Raw genomic sequence first — 21,386 nt, forward strand, 5'->3', positions numbered from 1 at the left:
TATAAAGTGAATTGAAAGAGAAGGTTCACTAATTCAACTTTTTTCTATATATTACGAAACAATTTGTTAATAAGATGATGTTTTTAAAAGTAATTCAAAATTTAAAAAATTGTGTAGTGAAAAATTCAAATAACGAATTGTATAGTATAATTCAAATAACGAAATCATTTGAATACTCAATTAAAAAAATTTTTTTTTGCTTGCTTGTTTGTTTTTATTTTGCAATAATTCTCGTCTTTCAATTAATTTTTTTAATCTTATAACCTTTACAACAATATTTCACTGTAAAGGCAACTGTTTATCTACCCAAATAAATAGTTGCTCAATCTCACCATTTACAGTCCGATAAATTGTGGAGCAATAAATGTAACTTTCTGTTGCAAGTGAATTAAGAGTTTGTTAAATCTGGTTTCCTTTTGTGAAGAAAATTAATGAATATTTTTTTTTGTGAACAAAAGCTTTCAATAATAGCTGTCTTATATAAGTTTGAGAGCATTGCAGAATCGCTTACTCATTTGTACGAGACCATGAAACGTAATGATTTTCGGAGGTTTTTTTAATTATTTTTTCAAACAGATGTAGAGCCACTTAATAAAGTTTTGCCTTTCAATTTATTACTTTTTTTATTTCAAATACCGTTGATTTCAGTTTTATAGAAATACGTTTCAAAAGCATAATAATATAAAAATAAATGCTTGGCTTTAAATGATTTAAGTAATACTAACTTGGTGATGTATTCCAAATTTAGTGTGAATGATAACAGAAATCATAATTAAAAAGGCATGCAAAATAAAAATGTAAGAACGGGCGGTAAAAAAGGAAGGGAGGGGAAGTTTAATAAATCGAAGTGCTTGTATCATTTAAATTTAGAGGGTAATAAATTGTTCTACAACCTTTTCTGATATTTTTTTCCAGATATTATTAAAAATTAAAGCGTTGTTCCGTAAGAAAAATAGAAAGTATAAATTTCAAATTAAAAATAAAATATTCACATTTTAAAAAGTTTGCAAAAATATTGTTTTTGAAAAACTGAAAGTAAGATACTACGAATAGACAAATATTCATCATTTGTTCCGGCAAATATTTTTAATTGATTGAGCTTCCAGTAGGGAGACCTAAGGCTCCTAGGGAGACCTATAAATTAACCTCATGCGTCATCACAATCACATGATAGATAACTTCATTTTATTGTTTCTTTGGCGATTGTTAAAATGATAATTAAAAAAAACTATGTTGGAGGACTTGTGGTTTTTTTTAACAAATGAAGTTTTTTTTTAATCATTCATTTAGCTAAATCGTAATAACGTTTTCATAAACAATGTCAAAATTAAAATAATTTTGTATCAAAAAACCTTTCACAAGTAAATTTAAAATGACACTAATGTCGTAATTTCTAAAAATTTTAAAACTGAGACTTGAATTTGGTTCCCTCATGATGTCTTCATTACAAGTATACATTTAAAATAATTTTTAGATCGCACTTTTCTTTAATTTCAGAGCCGTTGTTAAGCGGAGTAGAGTGAGGATTTGCATCCACAAATTGAATTGCGTGTGAATGACAAAAATAAAATACTATAATCTCAGTGAAAATGATTTTACGGAATACTTACATTTACGGTGACAAATGAGGTGCTTAAACGAATTTTTGTTGATCCATTTTAAAAACTACACTGTATTGATTTGTTTTTGATTAAAATGGAGTGCATAGTTGAATTTATTTGAATCATAAATGAGATTGAACTCTTTCAAGAAACATTTTCAATAGACTTAAACATAAGTAAAACTTTGTTTAAGTCTATGGATTTGAAACTTGATAAAAAAAGGACTGATAATTTGAAAAATTAATTATAGAAAAAGGTTAGGTAATCAACCAATTCATTCACAACGAGTTTTCAAATTAGCTACACATTTCGTCAAAATAGGCTGACAAAAGCAAGAAAAATAATATAAAAAACGTCATGTGTGACTTTTATTTTTATTTATTTTTAGACCTGAACGACTTTTATTTGAAGAGGTTGAGGTAGGATGTATTTCAAATGCACCTAAATAAATGAGTATGGTTTTTTAATTGTCCTTTCTATTTTCCAATTGCACTAAATCAAATTTTTAAGTAATTCATTGGTAATTCAGCTAGTTTAGACCACCCGCCTATTCCTTCACAGATACTATTACAATTATCGATATAATTCGATCTTTTTGATTGACTTTTCAGCTAAGTGAAATAAATGTATGCACTTTTCCAGCAATGCTATCAGACATGGGTAAAAAATATTCAAATGTGAAAAATTAAATTGGAAGTAAGATATCATTTAAATAATTAACTCAATATTCAATAAATCCTTTTTTTTTTCTTCCTAAAGAGACCAAGCTTTAAAATTGCCGGCGTCGAACACTTCCCTCCATCTACAGTCGTAGCTACGAATACCCGGACTGAGCAGACAATCACTCGGTAACTGTTAATTTTCTTTATTTTATACTGCACGCAGCAGGTGCCCTCATGGAATCGAGCTTTGTGTTTCACATTGTGTGGGGATAATAACTTGTTTACAAATTTATTTTATGTTGCGAATTTGCATCGAATGAGGCGTTTCCTTTTCGAACTCCCTTTGCATTTCACAAATGGTCGATTTGAAAAGAATCATGTTGCCTGCTTTCATTGAGAACCATATATATGTCGCAATCATTTTTCTTGTGGAATGTTAACTTAACAAAAATCACCATTTCTGCATATTGTAATTTTGATTAATAACAAAACTCGCAAAACACGGATTTAATATCGGAATAATTTTTTCATATAAAAATGATTACTTACATGCATGCATATTTTTATTCTAGATTTTAAGACAAATTAACAGTTTTTAATAATAAACAATTTCCACATTTTTCAAAAATTTGACTTTCTTCTCGGCATCCGAAAGAATATTTTCTTTCGCTTCTTCTTCTTCTTGACGTAGAGGACGAGGAGGGAGATGATCCTACGTAAGAGGTCCATAATGGAGATGAGCGAGACTCCTATCCAGATACCCAGATATCCACCAACGTTGCTGTAGAAATCAGACAGCTAAAAGACAAATTAAACTCACAGGTGGAATCGAGGCTATCTTTTTTGAATGTATCAGTTGAAGTGTAAGGCTTTAATTAATAAGCAGACTGTCAGAATGAGGGCTTATTCAAAACAGCCTCAATTTAGATCAATTAAATAACTCTTTCCTCCATTACGATTCTAATTTAAAATAATTATTTTCAAAAATGATTGATAAGGCTTTCCAATTACTATAAGCGTCTCATAAAAGAACCAATTATAGGTAAGAAATCCGTTTCCCACTTTTGCTCCCCCCCCCATATCAGAAAAGCCTGTTTCTTTTATGACAACCTACATTCAAATCATTTACTTTGAATACGCACAAAATATGCTTTAAATATACTTTTCTCTCTCTCTCTTCCCAATTTTGTATTATCTTTATAATTATTGTCTTGACTTTTTTAGATTATATTTTCCAAATAATTTCATCTCATTTTATTGGCTCTCTATACACATCTGTATTGGTATTTTAATACTTTTTAGTTCAGCAATATTAACGCATTTTAAGAAAACACCTTTTGTGTTTTACGAAAGAACTTATACTATTCTGTAATGTTTTAGTTTCTATTGATTAATTTTCAAGATAGTAAATAATTATCTATAATAAAATAAATACTTGTGTGTCTGTATACCGGATTGCGGGTCTCTAAAAATACGATATTCAGCATAAAGCTAAATAAGTTTTATTGAAAAAAATGAAGAAGCCCTAATTTTAAGATTTAACTATGTTTCAAATTCAGAAACACTTAAAATATTTTCATTCGCTTAGCGAAAGATTTAGACGATGAATTAAGCTATAAATGATTCAGTTCAATATATCAATAATGTCTGTGCTAGCTTATAGCTTTACTCAAAAAAGTTGGTTAAATGCGCGTTCTGTATTACTTACTTATTCTTTATTCATTATGCCTGGTTATCTGAATGACCAACGTCATCATGATAGTATAAGCGGAATGCGTCAGCAGATAAACATAAGGCTCTACTTCGAGATTATTTGAAATTACGTGTTTATTTTGTTTATAGTTATAGAACATGTTTATGTAAAACTAAATACTTAAAAATCAATATCAATTAAGAAGAAAACTTTTGTACTGAAAAGCAAAATTAATGGAGAAGTGGAACTAATTCGTTGAGGATAAGCATAAAACAGACAGACAAACACACACACACACACATATATATGTATATAGCCATTGATTCTGGTCTGGTTTAAGCAATCGATGCAAAACTAAATGTTATCTGTTTTTTTTTAAATCTCTAGGGTATTAACATTTCCGTCCAAATTCGCTCAGGGGAAGCCCGGGCAAGGCGGGACTTTTCTTCTATGCGTATCGTTTGCAGGCTGTTATTATTTGTTTAATGCATTGCAATAAATTTTTCAAATTTGTGCGCTGTAGTGTTATTATTGTACAAACATAATGAGTAGTGAAAATTAAAATTTATTTGTTTAAACAAATTTGCAGATAATTTTTTAAAAGAATGTACTATCCGGGCAAGATGGAACAGTCAAAGTAGAATAAAAGTGTGAAATAAAAATTAAACTCTCCGGATTAGGCAAAAAGCATTAAAAATAAGGTAATATTAACAACAAAGAAAATTTAAACTAGCAAGTATAGCTTACTGTTACTGAAGACTGGATTCTGTGTTCAGATAGCTTAGAATGGGCACATGAAGCGTGCAGTGCTTATTCCAGTTTTGGCCGCTTCTTATGCAGTAACTGTGATGTTTAGGAACGTTTTTTTTTTTTGTCGATTATTCTTTTATTCTGACATTAATTTCTGTGATTTTTGAAATATTATTATGCGTCCCATCTTGCCCGGGTAAGATGGGACAATGTTCAATTTTTGTTTATGTTAAGTTATTATTATTGAATTTTATTACTTATTTATTTTCTGTATGAGATATTATGTAAGAGCAATGTTCCCACTATATGTTTACAGTATAAAAGATATAAAATTGCTCCAGTTTACTATTTTTTAAGCCAAGTTTCCTTAAGCAGTCCATCTTGCCCGGGGTTCCCCTACTCCCCCTAAGAGACGTCCTGAGAAGATTCTTTTGCCTTTTTTTATTATCGTTTCGTTTATTTTAACTGTATCTTTCGAATATGTTTTATTCTGTTTCTTTAAATATCTGTTACATTATATTCCATTTCTCTGCTATTTTAATAAAAGTACGATGATTAAAATGTCAAATCAGTTATGGGATTTCATAAAATATTGTATACCATCATTTTGGGAGTATAGGTAATGCTGGTGAAGTGAAGTTTTTTAAAAGATATCTTGATTTCAACCGCTCCGAACCTGAAAATTGAAAGAGAAGAATAAAAAGTTAATTCTGATACATTAAATCATAGATGAATAAAAATAACTTGTATTAATCACAGTCTTTCGAATTTGCCGTAGTATTTTTTTAAGCATTTCAATTACTGGATGAGCGAACTTATGCTTTAATATTTCATTTTTTAATCAATTCAATTAGATTTTCTTACTCGTTATTTTACAATTTAATACTTTTTATGTCAAAAGAAATAGTCAACATTGAAGAGCTATTATGCAATGTCAGCTATTATTCTCAAGATTCATTATTTTTCCCTTTTAATATTAGTAAGCTAAGCAAATTATTTTTGCTTTTTTAAAAATTAAACAAAGAATTGCTAATATATTCAAAATATTTTTGACATCCAAATCAAATATGTAGGGGAAAATTGTGCGTATTACGTACGAAAGCCATTACGTTTTTTCTTTAAAAAAATAATAATTAAAATTAATTGGTATTGTTTTTTTATTAAACCATTCTAATTAATGTTCTAAAATAGTATAAAAATCTAATGAAAAAACGTTGAAACTAATTACAGTATACATTAACTGTAAAACATTATTTGGTGCACAAACAACCAATTATCAACACCACTTTGAAAACGTTTAAAGAGAATGTTCATGAACTGAGAGAATTTGAAACAAGAGCTTTGTTTATTAGCACTTCAGTAACGAACTGTTCCAGTTCAAGCTTAAAAGTTTTTTTTTACACAGTTTTCTCATTGTTATTAGACATTTATTACATCTTACAAATTTACCCATTTGAAAAATAACTGCCAAAGAAAAAAAATTTCGTTGAAGAAAGAGAATTCAAACCAAAGAAACTTTCATTAAGTAAAAATTGAAAATATTTATAAAAAAGACAAAAAAAAGTTTCCCTGAAGCAAAAATTAAAAACGAGCAAGCAGTTAAATTTTCTCTGACTATTACTTCAAAATCGCGAAGGAAAAAAAAGAACATATTATGTAAAATTAGGAGTAACCGGTTAGTATAACTCAATTTTAGTACTTGGTCATAACCGCTATAAAATACTTTTATCTCAAGACATGTAAAATGCTTTTATCTTTGAAAATGTCTATTGCAGGAACTTGCTTGCCGTAAAATATGTGTTGAAGATTTTTAATTATTATTAATACATTAAAGACCCAAAACACCTGCTCTGAAGAAAAAAGAATTCGTTATTGTTTCAATGATCTCTTGAAACAATATTCAATTTCCGTAAATAATTACTTTCAATATTATTATTTTATGAACATTTTTGCGAACAAAGCAATTTATTACTATTAACACCGCTTTTTAGCCATGCTTTAAGTTTCCCCTGAATTTGCACTTTATTTGATTTGACATAGCTTTAAATTATTCATTGTGACAATGAAAATTCATGGTTGTCATGATTGATTGTAATCATAATTGTAATCTTCAAAAATATCGTTAATAACATAAATGTTTTTCAAATGATTTTGAGCAAAAAAAAAAAAAAGTGGTAATAATGTGGTACTAAAAGTTCATTTTCTTGCTTTACCGCAAATTAATTTTTTCCTTCTAAAAATGTAAATTTTTTCTTCATAATGCACTTGTCCTTATTTATTGCTCTTACCAGTGATTTTGCATTAATATATTTATCGAAAGAAAATAAATATTTACCACAGTTACAATTTTTCTCAGGAGTTGACATTTAGTAGATACTTTCATGTTCATTTTTATACGTACAGGTTCTTTATAATTAAAGTTCCACTTTGAAATGGCTATAAAAATAAAACTACACGACCAAATGTCATCAAACTTGGTAAATGTCTATAAGATGTTATGGGATTTTCGTTCCCACAAGAAAAAAATGTTCAAAAATTCACCACCAGTGGTGAATGGCGCTGTATGCAATAAGGTTAAACGAAATAACAGAGGAAATATCAGTTGCAAACATTTTTATTGTTGCTACAAAGCATGCTCAATGTGGCATCCGCCATTTTCTGAAAGCAAACTAAATCGCAATATTGCATTCTCAACAGCACTTCTTAGCATATCTGGAGAAACGTTACGGACATGTCTGTGTATCACATTCTTCAATTCCACCAAATTGGTTATGTTATCACCATAAACAATGACTTTGAGATAACCCCACAACCAGAAGTCACAGGGGTTGAGGTCTGGTGATCGGGGTGGCCAAGAAATAGGGAAGTTTCGGGCTACAATACAATCATTCGTGAAATGTTGCTGCAGTAACTGTCTGACACACCTACCAATGTGAGGTTGGTACCGTATTCAATGGTAAGTCGAGTCGACGTGCAACAGCACTTACGCTGCACGTCCCCTATCTGGTGTCCATTGCTGCTTCTTCTACTGCTAATGCAACAGCCTCCTTGGTTTCCACAAACACAGATTTTCGTCTACGCCCAGGTGCAACAGATAACAAACCTGTGGCTTGAAATTTTGCCACCATTTTCCGTAAACCTTGCGGTGTCATTGGACCTTGGCGTTTTCCTCTTACAGTACGGAACTTTTGTAAAGCCCTCCGTTCATTGCTGTCGCATTCATAGTAACAATTCACGAGCAAAGCACGGTCTTGCATGATAACAGACTTGTCGACTCGGAACACTGACAGCTCAGACAAGGCGCCTCACTTTTATAACTGCAAAGTCACATGACGTGTAAAACAAATTTACATATTTCACATTTGTTTAACACTATTGCATACAGCGCCATTCTCAGCAGGTGGTGAATTTTCGAACTATTTTTTTTTTGCGGAAACTAAAATCCCATGACCTCTTACAGACATTTACCAAGTTTGATGACATTTGGTCGGGTAGTTCTATTTTTATGGCCATTTCAAAGTGGAACTTTAATTATAAAGACGCTGTATTTCCCTTACACTTCAACAAAGAAAGTCCTCATTTCCTTTTCAAATTGTCAACAAAGAATTAAAATATCAAGCGTGTGAGCTGTCATATTTAATAAAAGCTTAAAAGTACATGTTTAAAAATTTCTTAATGAAAATTCTTTTCTGCGTGGACAGCGTAAAGCTAAAACAACTGGGAAGAACCATTGGAATTGAATTGGTAAGAATTGAAAGGTTGAAAACAAACAGTTCATAACAAAAACAAAGAATTTTACATTATGTTTTAGTTATGAATATAATAAATCTTTATTATTTTTATTTATTGAAAAATGAGTATTCATCATGCTGTTATGAATTTTAAGTACAACAGGAAAAAAATCTTACTCTAGAAATAGAAGAAAGCTTTGATGACAGTTATGGAAGACGTAACATTGAAATAATGAGTAGGAGTTAACTATAATCATAACTATTGCTTTGTTTCTGCAAATTTTACTATTGCATGATATTTATTTCAATTTAAAATTCATTATTTCAAAAACTTATTATTGACTACAAATCTATTACTTTTTAGGACCTAAGAGGAATTAGTTTTAAATATTTTAAAAATTGACTTAAATTCTTAATATTTTACATTAGAACACATTTCAAATTGCGAGCAAAGCTATGTATGGTTTTCAAAGCAAATCATATAAGATTGAATAGCAATCATCAGGGAATAGAGAGAATCAGCAAACATGGGGTGGATTCCACTATTTTTTAAGTTGACTTTGATGAATTAATTGATAATTTCAATTTATAGCAGCCGTTTTTAAAGCGTGTCATTATATTTGTTGCAGGGTGCTCCTTTTTGATTAAAGAACTGATAATAGTCTTCAAAATATTTGCTCCCGTTTAAATAAGTGAAAAAAAGACATCGGTTGTGCTTTATTTTACAATAATTCTAATCTTATAGTTTTTTAGATTGTAGTGTGTGGTCAGAGAAAGTTTTAAAACATTCAGTGACGACGGCGGTGAAGACAAACCGTATGTTAAATAAAAAACAATTTTTTTTCAAATAAATAAACAAAAATTTACTATAAAAGTTTCAAACGATTTTAAATTATTAAATTTCCACGTACAAAGTTTCAATCTCAATAGCTCAAATGGTTGATCTCAAATATATAATGAATTAGTGCACACTATTAAATAAGTTAAAAAAATATATACTTTCTCTGAATAAAAATGTCTTTTTTGACACATTTAAATTTATGATCATCAAAATGTGAAGAGGTATCTAACTTATTAGTATAGGTAATGGAGTCTCCGAAGTGGAATATTACTGATTTAGTACAATATTCAAAATGATTCCTTTCGAGGAGGAGTGAAAAAAATAAATCTGAAATCTAAATACAATCTAGCCTTGAATTATTTATTTATTGTGAGGAATAATGATTTTTCTCCTCACTCACCTATCAATAATGATTCGGGGACTTTTTATGGCGAATTTTCCTCCCCAAAACGGATTATTACTATTATACTCACCTCAATACAACCAACAGTATTTTTTAATCCCGCTAAAAATTATCACGCTTAATTGGCACTAATTACAAAACCTCTATTTTTTGTTATTTGTTGCTCTTTTATACATTGAAAAAAATTATTATGTTGTTTCAGGAACAGAAATGTTTCATTTACAGATAAGAGGTAATTTTTCAAGCATTGACATCAATGAACATTCTTACTGTACCCTCCTTGTGAAGCCACAATTAGCATTACATATTTATTTCCTATCTTTTAAAATATCTTTCATTACTTAAGCTTATTTTTATTAATAGAATTATATTTAAAATAAATCTAAGACTTAATCTTTTAAACCGAGCATAAAATATTTATTTCTTCTCTTATAGATCAATGTAACGGATACTTTTTATTTCATTACTAGGTAGACTTATTAATTCACTGTCGCCTCTAATCGAAAACAAAAATCTATTTATAACTTTTTATTCTAAATTTCCAACCGCTAAATGTTTCAGTTGCATGGTTGTAATAATTCTCATAAATTTGTTGGCGACTCGTGATCGCCAAGGTATTCTTTTAAACCAGAGGTCGCCAAAATGGTCTATATAGACCCCCAGGCGTCTATTTAACATAAGCGGGGGTCGATCTGAGCCAGGGGGTCGAACGGGGGTCGATCCGAACCGGAAGGGTCGATTGGTCGAAGGATTATCAGTATTTTTCAGATATGTGACAATTAGAAATAAAAGAAGAAGACTTGGTATATACAGGTAATCTTCAAAAATTGAGCGACGATTTTATACTGCGTTTTGTTGATTTGGAAAACATTGACATTCCTGATTGGATTATTGTGCCATTTTCTGCTCAAATTGAAAACTTGGACATCAACCTGCAAGATAAGCTTGCTGAATTATTATGGGGATTTGAAGCAACGACGCTTTTTAAAAATTTAACAATAAGCAAATTTTGGACAAATATAAATATAATGCAAAAATATGTAAGACTTTACGAAATAGCTCAGCCATTTATGATAGCATTTCCAAGTTCTTATATGGTTGAAGCCGGTTTCAGTCACGTAAATTCAATCTTAACTAAGAACAGAAATAAATTAAATGTGGAGTTTCGAGGGGATTTAAGATTAAAATTGACCAATTCTGAACCCGATATAACGAACCTTGCAAAAAAGAAAAAAAAATACCAGGCACACCCATGTCATTGATTAAGAAGCAATAAATCCGTAGTTACTTTACTTATTATTTCTACTTACTTATAATTACTTATTATTTCATAAATATTAAGGTATTTATATTTCAACATTAATATATTTTTCATAAAACTATTGTTACACTATGTACTATTACTTCAATAAATGTTCAAAATCATAAAATAAATGTACAAACACAGTATCTAATAGAGTTTTATTTTAATTGAAAGAAAATTACTTTTATGGGGGTCGATGGAGATTTCGAAAAATTATGTAGGAGTCGATGATCAAAAAAGTTTGGCAACCCCTGTTTTAAACCCATATTGATATGCTGGTTGGCTTTGTTCTTTCGATGATATATTATGATAAATCGCCAAATTATGGATCTCTTACTCATACTTTCTACGTCCGTAGGGAATAATTATATTCACTTGGAATTCAAAATTTGTGGCGACAAGGAGTGCCCTCTGGGGTGCTCCTGTCCCAGTCATCCTAACGGTTTAAAAATATATGTAATCATAACGAAATGCGAACAAAAACTTTTTAATGTGGAAGTTATATTTCCTTTCAAGGGATTTATTTTTGATAATTGGTAATTATCATGATGATTTGTATTGATGGCCATTTTCTATAATCTTCAAGAAATATTGCTTAATAAATTGGATTTTCATATTCACGATTCATATTAATTTCCTGGAGACTTTGTTTCATCCATTTACTTTTATTAACCGTCAATACGAAAAATAATGAATTAAGATGAATTTCACTATACGAATATTGGTGGCTACTGACGGAGAAACCAAACCTCCGTAATAACTTCATATCTGGATATATTTATCATATTAAAAATAAAATTAACGCTATTATACATATAATTAACATATCTTTTATAGGGACATGTGTTCAACAAGCAATAAACTTATTTACTGTTAAACTTTTGCACTTGTGTATGCTGTTCATAATGCATAATTAAAGATAAATTATATTCATATTTTACCGTCTTTTTTAAAGCCACGTTATTGACAAGAGGTTAAATAAACCACCGAATCTTCCTTCAACAGCATTGAAAACAATCAGTTGCAAAGCATGTCTTCAAAAAATGCTGTTACTTTTAAAAAATTTAATTTCTTCAAAAAAAAATTGTACTTTTCTGTTGTGTGGATGATAGGGGGACAGAATATAATTTCATGTTTGAAATGAAATGATCATTTTATTTTACTCTTCTTGTTATTAATGTTCTATAAACATACTTGTCAGGGAAAATTAGATATAAAATCAATTTCAGGTTTTGTTATAAATTTGCTAGAGAGAGCCATACCATAGATAAGGAATAGGACCTGTAGAGAACATAACATTGATTTTTTTAAAAAAAATAACGAAGAATATTTTAGTATTGCTTAAGATGATAGATAGAGTATTAAAGGAGGATGAAAACGAGGATAAAACAATTTTTTAATTGCACAGAACGTAACAGATATACCAGTTCGTAACACAAATATTCCCAAATTTGTATGAATTTTTGTTTTATGTGAACTGTCATTGTTTTGCAAAATGAGATATCTAAATTTTGAAAAAAATATTTTTTGAGAAATGAAATAAATAAATGATTACTTTTTAATTAATATGACAATAGATCATTTGTTGACTATTTTTACTCTCCCAGTAAAGTAATAAATCTTTTTTTTAAAAAAATCTGTAGAATATTCTAAAATTAAAAGCATAGTTAGATGCGTATTTTTATACAATGATCTAATGTCAATATAAAAACAATGCTCTAATTTCATTACTAATAAGTAGCATTTCTGTTCAAACTATTATTTTTTTAGGCGTCAGAACAAAATATAAGACTTACAGTTTCCAGTATTTATCAAATAATTTTGAATTTGGCTGCGATACTTTCAGTGCTCCCATCTGAAAAAAGAAAAAACAAATCAGGGAGAAACAGCGAATGGAGATATGCACAATTTTATAAATAAGAAACTCGTGTAGAATCAAGTATACAGGCAAATCATATTCATAAGAATCTTTTTTAAACTACAATCAACAAATCAGAGATCGCAAATTATTGTTAGATTAGGAAAAAGCAAATAAATAAACAATGAAATAAAATAGAATAAACATTATAAAAACATCGTAATAATTTCTTTTGAGTTAAGTAATCTTTAGAAACGCCTTTAATTTGATAAATAAACTGGATTTGTTTGGTTTTAATTCGACATAATTTTCCGACGTGTCGTTAATGTCTTTGCGCGTCCTTAATAACGTTTTCGCCTCACTATGGAGTTTGGGAGAGTCTTATTTGGCTTTTTATAGCAACTTTTTGCTCTTACTACACATTTAAAAATAAATAACCTAATTACACAAAAGTGAACAATGAATGAATCGTGATTCAGTTTCTTAATAAATAACCGAAAATATCAACCAGCAAGTCAATAAATATACGAATCAACACATGCGAAACTATGAGTGAGTTAAGGCATGTTAAATCACTTAATAAAGGAATCAATGATTAATGAAGTGAATTTTTATTTAAAAAAATACCTGAATCAGTGAATTAATAAATGAGTGGAACACGATAACAGTGAAAAAATAAATGAGTGAATCAGCATGCTAATAAAATTATGAACACGTGAATCAACAGGTCTATGAAATCAGGAATTGATGATTTTCTAGCTCAACAAATTAATAATTGAATGAATAAAGGATGCAGTCAATCAATGAGTGGGTGAATCAATTATTCAATACATGAGAGAACTAACGAGTCAGATAAAACAACATACGAGTGATTCTTTAACTTTCTGATTGTGCTGTTTCCTTCGTTACATACCCTCTGATTCATTGATTTATTAATTCGCTGAATTATTCGTTAAATAAGTGTTACACTGATTTACAGAGTAGCTATTTCATTATTTTTTGCTCTTTTCATTTGGACACAAAAATCAGTTTTATGAATATTTGCGAGTTTTACAGTATCATGGAAGTTGCTATACAGATAAACTTTTTTTTTTTTATCACAAATGAATAGTTTTAAGTACTGAAAATTAAAAAACTTTCAAGCAATTTCAGCAAAAATCTCAGAATGTTAGAAACTCAATTACAAAGCCAAATTTGACACCAAAGGTCTTTTAAACCCTGCTATTTTGTTTCATTCATATGAAAGCTGATTTTTCAGCTAATGACTCCAACAACGTACATCCATAGTGTATCGAAATGAAACCAGTTCTGACTTGCCTCTTTCGCCTACTGCGATATTGACAACTTAGCGTTTTCGTTTTCAAATATCTCCTTTGTTATACTGTTTTCGCGCTTGATAAGTTTTGAAAATGAGAACTCGAAACATATTGAATTTTTTAACATTTAATGGTATTTTAAGCTAATCAAGTGATCAAAGAGTAAAGATAGTCACAAAGTTAAAAAATCGCGAGAATTAATAGACATTCTTTTTTCTTCGAAAAACTCAAAAAAATTTTAAAGAAAAAAATGCTATAACAACATTTTCTATGTATAAATATGAAAGAACTAGAAGAGATCGTAGAAGATATTTAAAACACTCTTCAGCATGAGTTAGGTACATAAATTGTATTTTTTGAATAAGTTGAATTTTTTAAAAAATCTTTACTTAAATATTAATTCTAAAAAAGTTCTTTACTATAATGGGTTCAACTTCCAACTGATGTTGATAGTATCCATCCCTAAAAAAAAGAAGCGTGGAATAAAATACTTAAATTCGATTTAGTTAACATATGAAATACAATTTGTCAGAATCTGTGGAAAGTTAAAAAAAATACTCCATAACTTTCTTTGCTTAGATACAGCATAGGTAACAGCAGTAAGATTTTACAATATGCATTTTAAGTTTGACAACGTGTTTATTTTATTCATTTAGTTATTTTATAATTGACAGTGCCAATTTATCAATATTTCAAAACTCTAAGAAAAACTCAAAGCAGATAAATTGTTTGTTCTGAATTAAAAATATCTATAGAGCTAAATAGAGAAGTTATAATAACGAAGTTACTTTAAAATTTACTTTTTGAATGAGCACTGATAGCCTTATGAAATCAGCTATTCCCCCTGTTAAAAAGTCATTGCTTTGCAGCTCCCTGTTAATTCTGCTTTTTTTTTCTTTCTTTCTTTCTTTCTTTTTTTTAACAGTAATTCTGTGTAAATGCTCGATAATGAATTTCTTTTGCCTTGGCTTAGAATTAGCCATTGTGTTGAATTAAGCTAATGACGATTATATTTTTTTCAAATATTTACATTATTAAGCAAAACACGTTTTTTGCAGATCATCCCATCAAAATAGATATTATTATCTTTGGTATCATGATGATGTTGCTCGCGGCCAACACATCTAAATTTGCTACTATCAAGTAATATTCTTCGGTACATATCCCTTTCAAGGGACTTATTTCCACAGTATACTAGTATATTTGGTACTTGTTGCATGACCCTTCATTTAAATTTTGTGCGAAATACATTTGTCAGTGGCAGCAAACTAAAGAGGAAATTTTAAAAATATAAATAGATTTCTCATAAGAAACTGATAAGGAAATTGAAGCAAGACCATTTCACTATTTGACCTTTACTTTTCAGTCAAAAATATTATAAGTTATGGTGGGATTTTTTTTTTCTTATTAATTAAAATATTAACACACTACTTTTGCTGCCACTGGAAAAAATATTTTTCGAAACTACGGAAAGTCTGTTGTAGAATTCTTATTAAAATTGCACTATATATAATTACCATAATACCAATAGTACCAAAATTAAATAAGCGTCATCTGCGAATGGCGATTTTCCACAATTCCCTGAAACAAATAATTGCATTTTCTTCATTAACTTTACTTTTTAGCTGATAGCTAATTTCCTTATTTTATTATTTTTTTTTATTTCAAGTAATACTTTTATCAGCATTAATTAAGCATCATTGTCGTCTGTAGTAGTATGGCAATTTTTTGCTGTTCTTCTAAACGAATAAGTACTTTTTCACCATTAATTTTGTATTTTAGTACATAGCTTTTTTTTTTCTCTAAAAAAAGCACATATTACTTTAACTATTTAAGAATAATTGACGTCAATAATAATATGACAATTCTACATGTTTCTCCTAAGCGAATTAGTACCACTTTTCTATTCATTTTGCTTTTGAATACATAGCAAATTATTTTTTCATTTCAATTACCGTTGATTTTTAATTGTTTGCTTTTATAGAAAACCATTTTAAAAGTATTACTGTAAACAAAATAAACACGTTGCATCAATTAACTTTAGAAATATTAATTTGGTGACGCAGCTCACGAATGCTTTTCCATTGAATTTATTTATCTGACATAGCGAACAAAAACAAATTGAATATTAAAGTACGTGAAATAAACTTCCTTTTTATCACATAGAGCATTAAGTTAGCAAATATTGATGTTAAAGTTAAAATATTTGAATAATAAATTATCGTCAATAGTCAAATTGAAAACAATGACTAACGCTTAACCAATCAGAAAATTCTATTTCGTTTTTCGCTCATCCGACTCGAACGGTGCGTCATAGAATGTTCTAATAGGTCGACAGTAACCTTTTTCGGTGCTTCGAATTATCTCTATGGCAAATTTCATAGCTTTCGGTCTTTCGGTCGGATGGTTCAAAAGCGCCTAATTAAGGACGCACAGACTAACATTCATATATATATGTGTATATATATATATATATATATATATATATATATATATATATATATATATATATATATATATATATATATATATATATATATATATATATATATATATATATTGATAGTTTAAATGTTTAAATTATATAATAATATATTTTATATTGTATTTATCCATTAGAGAAAAAAGTACTTGAAAAGTACATATGAATTTGTTTGAAAAAGGTGGTGTAATTAGTGATTAAAAATTCACTTACAAACAAGGAATTCCGCATTGCGTCAAACAAAACTCAACGATGTTTCGAGAAATTGTTTTACCTGAAATGAAAGAAAAATGATGAACCCCTACACAGGACAGTGTGAGAGTATAGATGTAATAAGGGCTGAGTTGGCAACTTAAGCTATAGGTAGAAAGAAGAAACAAATTTGCTGATCTTACGAAAATTGTTTAGAAAAGTATTTATAACAACTAGATATGAATGAAATTTAGCTCAATTGAATAGTTGTCACAAGTATTTATATTATACTTCTTAGTTACGTCAAATTTAATTAATCATGTTTTTGAGCCCATATTCAATAGAAAAGTCGTACATAGAAAAGCTCAATTGTAAACTTAATTGAAAAGTTCCCCAAGTGAATTTTATCATATTTGTAAATAGTTTTCCACAATATTTTTTTAGAGTCGTAAGATGATTATATAAATACAGTTCTTTTTGTTATAGGGCACAATTTCAATTTTTTGAACAAATATATTTTATTATTTAATTTTTCAACCATTATATGTTAGAATATTAAATGTAGTTACAAATCATACAGTAAAAAAATAAATACTTTATCGTTTAAAACTATTCATTTATTTCATAACAGTATTAATAATTTCCTGGGACTCATTGAAAATTTTAATGGAGGCAAACATTTCAATGACCTACTCTCGGTATGAACTTCTGGAAAAATAAAATATACACTTATGTTTAGATATAACGTGTATAAATAAAAAGCATTCGCTCGTCAATAATTTACTTCCTATGAATATAGAAAGCGACAAAATCTGTTCAATAAATAAGAAAACGAAAAAGGCTTAATTTAGATATTTCGTAATTATTTGAGTGAGTCATTTAATTGACAGTAATGGTAAATTATGTGTTTTTACCAATATAGATCCACGTATGGGATAATTAGAAAAACTAAAGCTTTTGTTATTTGTAATTATTAGGGTAAGTATCCAATTACTATTAATTGGGGGTAATTACCCGGCAATTCTAAATAACACTTTTTTACCAAGATGGATGTCTCAAATCTGGATCATATGTTTAATACGTAACTAAGAAAAAGTTATATTTCGCAATTATTGGAGTGTAATAAGCTTAATTTACCACCATAACGCTAGATGATAATCCCCAAATCTGAGCTGCGAAGTGGGTGGACAAGCTGGCACTGTATAAAGAACATATGTGGTTTCTGCCTTTTACCGTTCGATTTTAAAAGAATAGTTCGAAAAAAAATCGTGTCGAAGAAGAGATGTCGGGGAATTTATCTGACAATGAAAGGAACTAAAATGTCAATGCATGCCTATAGGCATACGTTGTATGCCTACAGGTGTCAGCAAATAATTTCTGTTCCAACAATTTTGTTTCTATTAGATTAAAGTTCGAAATTTCCCCTCGAAATTAAAACAAGAAAAGTGCTGGTTTATCAAATTAAAAATAAATTAATTAATTTTCATATTTTACATTGAGGTTTTCAAAAACACTAGGAGAAATCAAGAGTTTACTGGAATTAAGTCAGGAAAGAGTGCTTTTGGTTTGACGGGAGAGCACCGCTGAAGTGAATGAATTCAAGCTTAATGCTCTATCCACGTGGCTGTTATGGCCTTTCCTTATAATTAATTATTTGTAAGTATATTAGCGAAATTTCTTTTAGAAATTCATAATCAATATATATTTGTTAAATGTAGCATGACTGTGACAGAAATTTCCTACTGTTGGCAAGTACTACTGTAGCCTCTATCATAAATCACACTTTGTGTTTTTAATGGCTGGTGTAATGCAATTGAAATATCGAATTAATATAGAATCTAAAGGATTAAAAAATTATAGTCAAATCTATGACACATTTCATGTAAATTCAGTCTCTGATATCTAAATATGAAGAAGAAAAAAATCTTAAACAATACATATAAAAAAATACCTTAAACTACGTTTTCATGACATTTTTATATTAATATTTTTCTCAGAAAACTAACTTAAATAAAAATCAGAAAGCTAAAGAAAATCGTTTGTTCTGTTAGGTTTTACATTATTTAACCAAATTTCCTTAAAAAATCAATTTAAAATAAATATCTGAGATTAATAACAAAACTTATTTCGCAAAGAGTTTTTAAATTTATCAAGAAAGTGAAACTGTAGAGCTAACTGCAATGTTCCAGCTTTTACTGCGTGTAAAACCTTCGCTATTCATTCTACCTCGATTTTTGATTATATGGTAACATTTGACCTTTTCCTTGAAAAAATTAATATCTGATTTTCTTTAACTTGATATATTATTATAAAGCACTCCCCTCCTCTTCTTCGTACTACTTTTTTGAGGGAAATAAAGATAAATGAAAAAGATAATTATATATTTTTTTCTAAGCAGGCAAGTGAGGCTTCTGATGTATTTTTTAATGCTAAATTTAAATACAAACAATTTTTTTGACCCAAATATATCTTGGGTATTCATTTTACTGATTAAACACACTTTCTTTGCTACAATTGCTGACAATTATTAGAAAATCTCACTTAAAGTCATTATCCCCGTTTTGTGCAAGAACATAAAGAAGTGTCAAAATATGAGAGGCGCCCACTTTAAATTGTTAGCAATATTTTCTTGTTGGTTTCTTTACTTTGAAAAAATGATTACAATTACAGACAGCCATGCTGGTGTCAGAATTCGAATTGCACTTGTAAATTGGTGGTTTTTAAAAATTAGAATGAACATGTCTACCTATCTAAAATTAAGTGAGATTCTAACAAAGCTATGCATTCTCTTACCAGGAATGCACGAAGAATAATAAAAATTTTAAGTGGATACTTTGTAATAAAAAAAAAATTATTAATTTTTTTTTCGATAAATACTTTTAAAGATGGGTTTATTTTCAAGCGGAAGTAGTTCCCTTATTTCCTCTATAGATGACTGCACTGGTTAGCTCTGCTTATTATCGAATTCTTGTGAGCTTTGATGATGTATAGCTTGATTTGCCTCCAGGTGGCACCACTATTATAAGTTTTAAATTGCATCACAGTAGTGATAGTTATCTTAAATTTCAATTGTCTTTTTAAATGAAATTTTTAGTTTAATTATGGGTATTTGAGTTCATTTCTTTTTAAGTAGTATTGTTTATCGCTTTTATAAAGTATTATTTAATTTGTGACTATTTTTATCGATGGATTATTTTTTTGCGACGTTCACTGGTGTTGCTCTACTGCTCGTGGGAGGAAAACGGGTCAGTCCGAGATTCATTCACCTAGCTGACACGAGGATAAAAGGTGGTGGAGAATGGATGAGAGGTGAATGAACTAAGGTCGGACCAGCTGAGTGGATGAACGGAAGTGGTGAGCGAAGTTAGGCCAAAGAATATATACACTTATATATTCTTTGGTTAGGCCAGAGCCGCTAAGTCCGAATCTATTTGAGACATATTTCGGCGTCCCATTGCTGAAAGTCTGCTATTCCACATGTGATAACTGCCTTATTAGAAGGAAGCCTGAAAGGAGCGCTAGAGTGCTGTCTATCAGAAACTGGATTATTGTCTTGTTCCACGAGATTTGGCTGCAATACTGGTGGGCGTTCAAGGGATTTGTTCAGCAACTTGGATTGAAGTAGAAAAACTAAATTCGATTTTAGTATAGTTTTAAAAGAATAATTTACCTTGACTTTTAATTGCTTCTACTAGATTTTGAGATAAATGTGCCTTTTTATTTTCAATCGTTTTTTCAGGATTTGGAGAATATTGTGATTTTTATTTTTAATTGCTTTTAATAGATTTTAAGGTAAGTGTGCCCATTATTTTTAATTGCTTTTACTGGATTTGGAATATTAGAATATTGAGCCTTATATTTTTAATTGCATTTTATTAAAAATATAATTTCTTATTGATCCATTTTAAACCTGAAGTAGCTAATAATTTGTACATATGTGATATCTACGTAATAGCATTTGGAAATGATGTAAGTTTGTTTTTTTTTTTAGAAATATTTAGTAACAATAAAATTGCTTGTAAATGTTTAATGTCTTAAATAATTCCTTGATTGATTTTCCTTCGATCCTGAGTAACACTGTTAGCAGGTAATATTTTAAACCCTAAATTTTAGAGGTAACAGTACAACTTGTAACAGCACCACCAAACTTTTTATAGATATTTGATATCGAATGATTTAACTGATTTATAATAAGGGATTTGAAATAAATGCTGAGTTTAATGGAATAAAAACTAAACTTTTCTTTTAAAGAGGAATATAAATAAAATAATACATTTTGGTGATTTTATATGAATAATTTAGTGACAACAATCTGTTTACCGTAATAAAATTATTTTTTAACAATTATGGCAATTAATAAGCGAACCGAGCAGTATTAAGAGCCCCTTAGTATAATATATTAATTAGCGTGAAATAAATACTTCAGATAGATTTCATCACTCATCAGGCAAAAAATGATTGTTAAATATGTTAAAAAAAAATTCAGTATTTCCATTGCATTTTTAGTATTCCACTAAGAGTAGCATGATAGTCTTTTAATATAGTACTTAAGCT

The 21,386-nt window shown here is 29.0% G+C and overlaps 1 protein-coding gene across 1 annotated transcript; it reads right to left on the bottom strand.

The window, feature by feature from the left end:
- Positions 1-2,814: 2,814 nt before the first annotated feature.
- Positions 2,815-16,910, bottom strand: LOC139425325 (uncharacterized). The gene is made up of 5 exons (XM_071179316.2): positions 16,854-16,910; positions 14,578-14,620; positions 12,781-12,839; positions 5,307-5,382; positions 2,815-3,061 (listed from the first exon to the last, which is right to left on the bottom strand). The coding sequence occupies exons 3-5, from the start codon at positions 12,837-12,839 to the stop codon at positions 2,885-2,887; spliced, it is 312 nt and encodes a 103-aa protein (XP_071035417.2). The 5' UTR covers positions 14,578-14,620; positions 16,854-16,910; the 3' UTR covers positions 2,815-2,884.
- Between the last annotated feature and the right edge of the window lie 4,476 nt (positions 16,911-21,386).

This window comes from Parasteatoda tepidariorum, chromosome 6 (assembly GCF_982258835.1).
Source record: "Parasteatoda tepidariorum strain Cologne lab strain chromosome 6, Ptep-v5.0, whole genome shotgun sequence".
Taxonomy (NCBI): Eukaryota; Metazoa; Arthropoda; class Arachnida; order Araneae; family Theridiidae; genus Parasteatoda; species Parasteatoda tepidariorum.